Source organism: Notothenia rossii (genome assembly GCF_949606895.1).
Source record: "Notothenia rossii genome assembly, chromosome: 9".
NCBI classification, from domain to species: Eukaryota; Metazoa; Chordata; class Actinopteri; order Perciformes; family Nototheniidae; genus Notothenia; species Notothenia rossii.
In genome coordinates, this window is record NC_136907.1 from 62165990 (window position 1) to 62174075 (window position 8086).

The 8086-nt window shown below is 42.1% G+C and overlaps 1 protein-coding gene across 1 annotated transcript; it reads right to left on the reverse strand.

Moving 5' to 3' along the window:
* Positions 1 to 60: 60 nt before the first annotated feature.
* Positions 61 to 6699, reverse strand: chrng (cholinergic receptor, nicotinic, gamma). The gene is made up of 12 exons (XM_079650596.1): positions 6608 to 6699; positions 5122 to 5258; positions 4985 to 5029; positions 4778 to 4902; positions 4030 to 4185; positions 2675 to 2772; positions 2380 to 2580; positions 2062 to 2176; positions 1856 to 1970; positions 1462 to 1726; positions 826 to 959; positions 61 to 742 (listed from the first exon to the last, which is right to left on the reverse strand). Exons 1-12 carry the CDS (start codon positions 6669 to 6671, stop codon positions 521 to 523), a joined length of 1677 nt encoding a protein of 558 aa, XP_079506722.1. The 5' UTR covers positions 6672 to 6699; the 3' UTR covers positions 61 to 520.
* Positions 6700 to 8086: the final 1387 nt, after the last annotated feature.

The following is an 8086-nucleotide window of genomic DNA, read 5'->3' on the forward strand; positions in this document are numbered from 1 at the left end:
CTCTATATGTGCCACAAAAAAAGGTGTTCAACACATGAATAAGAAAAGTCTGAGACTGAGCAATTGAACAATAATAGAAGTACTTTTATTTAAAAAACAAAACATGTTTTCACTGTTTACATCTGTGATCAACATGTGTCTCATGTAGTTTATCATGATGGCCTCAGATTTTATTATCAGCAGGAACAAATGTAGACTTACATCAAACACTGGGCTTGTGACAGGAAGAGCACATTTTCTTATACAGCTTTTTACGCAACAAGTATTCTCAACCCCAAAAATCAGTGACAGCTGATACCAGTACTGTGCGTCACCATCGATCATACTGGCATCCAGACAACTGTGCCGTGGATCCTTTATCAACATGAACAAGCATTTTTGACTTGTGATAGTCGGAAAGACCCCCACATCTTCTCTATTATCCCTGTGTCCTCGTCTCAAAGCGAAGGATCACTGACGGACATCCTCAGATTCCGACTTTTGATTGAAAAAGGATTACATCTGGAAGTTTTCTCATAGTTCACCCCAAGAAGTTTGCTCCCATCCCACTCTCAGTTAGATCAGTGAGGTTGTTTATTAGAGGGAGATACCTCTTGGGATCCCCGGGGAAAGGCGAGGAGGGGGGCTGGTTGAAATGACCCATCAAGAAGATCCCAATCGTGCCGATAAAAAACACAGACACCATGACAATGAAGCAGACCCTGTCGATCACCCGGGCGACCAGGAACCACTCTTCGTTCTCCTGGAGCAGGAATAAAAATGGGAGATTATCACTGATGTTGATTAACTTAAGAAGATCAGCAAATCTTGAAACGTAGAACTCACACTTTGGAAGTTGTTCTGATTTCTTGCAGTCTCGGCTATGTGTTTGCAGGAGGCCACACACTGCTTCAGCTGTGGAGAGGCCTTTGCCAGGCTGGCACTGAGCTGCTCAGCTGAGCCCCCCTCCAGCCCATCATCTGTGTACAAAACACCAGATGTGCATGACAAGGAGAACACACTTTCATACGCACTTTAATGGAAGACTTCACTCCTAAATTATCTTTTGTATATACATTCTTCAACCTCTGTTACCTTGAGTTCTTGAATACATCTCACAAAGGGCTTTCACAGTTAACAAAATTCCTCATGAACCAAAGTCAACTTGGTCTGGATTCAACAACAGCACAACTATATCAAGAAATACAAGGAGTCCAGATGAAAAAGTATCTGCGCAAACCTGAGACTGTTAATGAGGAAGGGTTTTTAAATAGTTTTTGGTTTGGGAAAAGCTGATCATACAACTAGAAAAGCTTTGATTATAATACACAGGCGTCTGCAAGTTTTTTAGCTGATGTACTTTAGTAAAACCCCGCTCACAGTTTAACCAATTCTTTGTTCAAATTGAAGTCGTGATAAAAACATTATTATTATTATTACATTTTGGGGGTGAAGAATTGCTTTGCACATTTAAATACTTACGTATCCTCTCTAATACTGACTTCATCAGTCCGTTTCTGTCTTTGAGTCTGGTAAACATGAGTTCAGATCGAGCTGTTTTCAACACGTATTCCTCCGCCTTGCTGATGAGGCTCATGGAGCTGCGGCGTCGGCAGGGCACCAGGAACACGTTGTTCATGTCTGTGACATGATTCTCACTGTTGCCAGGTTCGGAAGCGTTGTCACTGTTTGGTTTCCAGGGTTGCATCTGCATCTTCAGCAGCCGAGGCAGGATGTTTAGGAAGATCTGAGGAGGACACAGGGTCAGAGGGTAATCCAGTGGCAAATAGACCTGTGTTTGCTTCACAGGATGTTCATTCAGTAGCTTCTTAATTGAAATTGCATTTAGAAAAGGGTTTGGTCTACACAGTCTTACCTTTCTGACAATGTCTGTCATTTTGTGTGTGTTTGGGGTTCTCAGGGAAACGTTGAGGACTACCACACAGTTCATCACCACCGCGGTTGTCACTGACATCGCAAACATCAAATACCTGCAGTCAAATGTTCATCAATCACATTTTGTTCTCACTTCAGGTCAGCTGTATTTGAACCAAAACTCTTTGAGTGATCACACAAACGTACTTTCCAATCAGGGGCACTGCCCTGGAAGTCTCTGGAACCTTCTTGGCGATAAGGAAGAGAAACACAGTCTGGCCCAGAAGAGTGGCAATAGACATGGTGCACTTCTGACCCCCAGCTGCAAAACAAATATTCATTCAGATTGGTAATGAAAACAGAAATGTGTAAACTAAAGGAGCCAGACTTTTCTTGTCTACCGCGTAACATTTGGAGAAAACCTTGATGATGAGAGTTAGGAAAATCATGATGAGGTTGATGTGTTGGAGGTCTGAGTGACTATTATTAGGCTTTTAGAAAGTTACACAAAGTTATCAAACAGACCTTTGGCAGGTAAGAAGTAGACAAGGAGGCAGAGGGAAGAGAAGAGCACACAGGGAGCGATGATGTTAATGACGTAGAAGAGGGGCTTCCTCTGGATGATGAGGAAAAAGACCACCTCCTGGTACTCCAGCTCATCCTTAGTGTGCTGAGTGTTGATCAGCGTCTTAGCCGGCCTGTGCTTGATGGCCCACTCTCCATTCTCTAAAAACAAGTTAAGATGGAAGTTACATTTTTTGCAACACAATCATTTGTAATAACTTTCAATATAAACACTGTCTTTTAAACTCTTCTGTACCTGTGAAAGCCTCTGGGTCAATGTCCACCCACTCCAGCGTGTGGTTGTCCTCCTCTTTGAGAACCAATTTGATCTCGTTGGCACTGTACGTCTGGGAGCTGAACACAGCGAGAAGACATATGTTCTGTCTGACACCACAACAAACACAGCCATTTATTCCCTTTTACAAGACAGCATGGTGAAAAGGGACCCTGAATGAAGGAATCATTTTCCCTGGTTTGGACACTGGATGCTATTTAAATCACAAAGAGAAACCTGACATAGAGGTCCGAACCGATGGTCAAGAGTCTAAATGATTAGAAATGAAACTGGTCAGCAGCTTGTCTGTCGATTTCAATTCCTTTGGTTTTATCCATTGTTTTCATTTAACAAATTAATCTAACTTTAATCAAATATTCTTGGAACATAACTTTATTTTAAAGCCTTCTATATAGTAGGGTATAACTCGAATGGAGAATAACTAAACCCTTAACATAAATCTAGTTCATATATTTTTTGGAATGTATTAAACTCTATATTGAGTTGTTTATCTGTTTCCTTACATTTCAGCCAGTTTTCGTGCTCATTTCACATGCACTTCTACTCTTTGGTTTCTAAAATGTAAAATCTTATCTTGCTTTTGTCTAAATTACTGCAAGATTGTGAGTAAACCGGAAGTGCTTTTTAATATTATATTAGTGTTACGACCCTGGGTCGTTATGTTGTTTGTGTGCAGGTATTTTCTTCCTCCTCCTGTGTCTGTGTGGTTGCGTATGAGTGAACAGGTGGTGCCCGGTAGCTGATTGGCTGCCCTCGACAGGCTGATTGGTCCACCTGGGGAGACGGGAGGATATTTAGCTGCAGCCGTGCGGTTCCTCGGCCGCTCTCACTGACTCAACTTCTCCTACTCCCAACGCGGCGCTTATTTTGAGATTATGTTCTATGGTGCTGTGTTCGCACCTTGATATCGTTGTCCTTCTCCTCTGGCTGCGGGTCAGTTTCACCTTACCTGTCTTTGCAAAACAGATTTATATTCTCAGGAGTGCAAACCCTTTTGTTTTCTTTTCCCTTTTGGATTGATCGTTTTCTCCTGTTTAAGTTAGTGTAGGTAAGAAGCCTGTATATTTATTTTCTCGGTTAGGTAAGATTTTGAGTTTTAAGGTTTGTTTCTTTTTTGTTGGTTTTGCTACTCCTACTTGTGTATCATTTTGGTAAATACATTTACCAAACGCTTTCTCTGACTCGGTGTCCGTGTTCTTGGGAGTGGGAAGAGTGGGGGAGAGTGCATATTTTGTGCTGTGCCTAGGTTCCCCTAGACCTGGGCGTAACAGTAACTTGACAATCATCAAATCCTAACAGCTTTTGTCTCTACTCACCGGAAGACCATGGTGCAGTTTTGCCAGTCAAATGGAAAGTAGTTGACGGTGATGGCACAAGCACTGCGGTAGATGGCGGGAGGCAGCCAGTACACGCAGCCGTTAGGAGACACCAGAGCGTTGCAGTACAGAGCCACCTCGAACTGTCCATCCATACTGCGCACAGGTTAGAACAGAGGGGAACTCACACACACATTGCTTCTACAGTGTGTGTTTTTCTTATGTATACAGGCAGAAGTAAACATTATAGCTGCACTTGATTAAAATACTTTTGACTAAATTAGTGTCTAGAGTATTACACTTCTCTGCCCACAGGAAGTGAGAAATACAAATACAAATACTTACTCAATTTCCTTTCTTTGACTTCTTAAACATTGTCTTTCTACCCGTTAGCTCATAAACCAGCAGGTAAATATAGTCAAGGCATTGAAATAACACATCTTTTTTTTAAATCTGCCCCTTTAGTTTGTATGGCTGAGTTATGTAACTTTTAAATGTCTGATTACAACAACAACATACCCACAAAATGTCCTTGGAATCAAAAAAAAGAAAAATTCTGTACAGTATATTACTCTTTGTTTGCTTTCAAAGCTTTTAAACTCATTGTGATAAGTTACACATCAATGCTAACTACATCTAATAAGATAGATCTTCTGAGCTGCAGTTGAAGTTTTAGTGACTGCCTGGGGAAATGTGCTTATTAAATGTGTGGCTGATCCATTGCTTGAGACAAATTGTTCACACTCACTTGTTCTCCAGTATGACTTCAGGCAGCCAAATGCTCTTGGAGGGCATCCGCAGCTCAGAGGTGATGTTTCCATAGAGCGCTGACCTGGGCGGTTGGTCCCATCTGAGCCTGTAGTCACACCATTGCTACAAACAGAGACACAGTGGGTTTGTAATCAGTGCAAAGCAGCTACAAAGAATCCAACGGGTGAGGTGTGAGTAAAGTTACCATTTCTATCCAGACGCTTGTTGTCAGGGCCTCCTCCTTTTCACTCTGAAGGAAGATAGGGTTAGTACATAGTGTTACCCATAATGCTCTAATAACCACGGGCACCAATCGAAAACACCAGACTGAACTTCACTCACCAGAGAGATGAGGTTAGTGAGAGTCATTTTGATGTCGACCTGAGTGATGTCCCCGCTGTTCTCCATCGGGCGGATGTTCTTGTTGTAGCCCTTCATCAAATCCTTGAAAAGTTCCCCTTCAAGGTTGAGCGCTGATGCTGCAGGAACATATGATGGACAAGTGATAGAAAAGGGACTAAATCAAAGAGTGCTCCATCCATTTTACATATTAGTCTCACTTTGAAGCCTAATGAAAGAGTTGCTTAATGTCTCCTGTGGCTCTGGAGAGAGGTTTCCAAAGTTTGTCAAATAACCCTGATGTCTTATTGTCAGCAGGGTTATCTCAGTTTGGGCTTGACACATTGTGAACAAAACTGCTTAAAAACTAGATGTGTAAAGTTCCAGAGACATGATCAGTGGAGTGCTGTATAGGTAAGATCCTCTGTTGTTGGTGCTTGATCTATGCTACGGACTAGAAGTCATGCTTGTGCTACATCAAATCTAACGACCGTTTTTTAACCTGTCTCTTATCAGTCTCCCTAATACACTTCAAGTATGTGCTGTATAACATCGCTGATACAGAACATCACTCGGTACCACTGTATACTTGTATCAGCAAAGATAATACAGCAATCACCTGATATTCCCCTAAGACGAGTATAAAACTGGAACCCGCATGAAGTCTACTACAATGGACTATAAAGCAGAGCAAACTCACACAGCATGAGTATGGTCCAACTTTGTTTACATGCCTTGCCAAATAATGAATTACAATTGGGTAACAATTTATATTTACATCAAAGGTACATCGTTGTGGTTTGATTCCTCACTGAACCTGGGGCAGTTTAGTGAAGAGTGACGCTTAGTGTACTGCAACCTCTGTAATTAGGCCGAGAGTTGAGTACTACTTTTTGTTGGTTGTTAACATGCAAATATGATTAGTAGTAGGTTTGATGGAAACTCCTGAAGCAATGGAGACAGGACTCAGAGAGACAGGTGGAGAGCAGGAACTTTGATAGCAAACACTGATGGTTCGAGCAGAGAATTCACAAGACATGTCGTGTGCCACGAGTTGACACAGCGGTTGCCAAACCAATTCTGAAGAACTCTACCCCAGACCCATGTATTTAGCTAGTTCTGAGAGAATAATCAACAGCTGACACCAACAGGCAGGAACAGGGAGATAAAACACTGAGAGCACAGCAGCCCAAGGTTGCAGGCAAACTGGGTCGAAGGTGTGGGCCTAGGAAAATACGTCCCCAACAGTAGGAAGAGCAGTACTTGAACTGTTCCTTAATGTTAGAATGAACTTAATTTGATTACAGTTTGATGACACAATATTAAATGTAAACAAGGTACCTTCATTAAGCATGTTACACCTTTCTGAGAAATTGATGTTGCACTTAATAACATACTTAAAATAATCTGGCTTTACAAATATAAACACAATGCAAATCCAGATAAACTAAGCAACAAGATGCTTCTCCTAAATCTGTCAGCAGCCTACCTGTGGCAGAAATCATGAAGACCCTCACAAAGAGTGACAGGGAGAGTGGAGGTACTGAATCCATTAGTGTTTGTGATGCTCTGTCCGAGACAAAGCAATGATCACTAATCTGATACACACGCACACTACTCCATGGGCTTACTGGCACTCAAACTGTGTGTGTATCTGTGTCTAAATGTGTGTGTGTGTTTCCTAGCAGAAGTCAGGGCTGATGGGATTGGTGGAGGTTTAGAGGAATGGTTGGGGGTGGGTGGGGGAGTTGATGATTGTTAGGGTTAAATCCAAGAGTTTATTTCTAGGTCTGCATAGTCAGCTGTCACAATGCGTTCACACACAAACGACACGCACTTCAGGCATTGTACTTAGTGCTTGGTTGCCTACAGTGTTAAGGTGCACCATAAAAAAAACACAAGTTGTAACTCTGTTTCTAGCACCTGGCTGTTGTCATTCAGACAACAAATGTACAAAGTAACTCATGGATACTGTGAGGGTACATTTACTACATCAGTGATCTATAAAGAAAACATAACGTTTTCCACCAGAAGCCTTGGTTAAATGTGTTTTCTGCAATGAACGGATCACAGACAATAGATTAGACGCATGCGTGTCTGCAAGCCAGAAAGTTAAAAATCAGTACAGAGGACAAGGCAACAGGTGATACATCTCTTCCTTTTACAGCTCTCGCTCTGTGATGAGTGGCCAGGCTCTGTTTCACTACAGTGTGTGTCTGCGTCACACAAATACTTGTTACTGGCATGATTTGCCACAATTCCCACACACACATAAACACACCAGTTGATCTGTTGCAACAGGAGTATGTATGAGTGTTTACTCAGCTGTCCCACTTATTTCCCTGTATATCTCTCCTAGCATTTGGCAGAAAATTACCACAGATTAGTGGGCAAATATTAGTTGTGGAGGTACTTTGTTTTTGTTCAACTCATTTAGCCAATCATCACTGCTGACAAACTCCGAGCCTCGGGAACCACTTTGCCAGTTGGACACAACTCAACACACAGCAAACACACGGGGCTGTCTACGCTTCAAAGGTGTCACTTCCTTAAGCAACAGTTGTCTTTACTTGAAATGCTCTGACTCATAACAGACAATAAGAGACTTTAAAGGTCAGCCTAGTTCTGCGTCCAGTTACAATTCCCCATCCGGGAAATAACGAGTGAAGACAGGGAGGAGGTGAGAGGGTGCTGGTCACTGGCAGCTGCAGTGTTGATGGGAAAGCTTACCCTTAAAGAGTCGGAGGATTGAGGTCAATCTTGGGTCACGACAGTAACCAATCAGCCGCGACACCTGTCTCTCAAGAGTGTGTTTGCATGTTAGCAAACTGCCGTACACAGCGGCAAGATACTGAAGGATTAGTAGCATTGCTGTCAGCTTATTTGAATATCTCACATCTAACGATCAACACTCAACTCAACATTTTATTTATATATAGATTTATTTTTTACAAAAATACAAATGCTT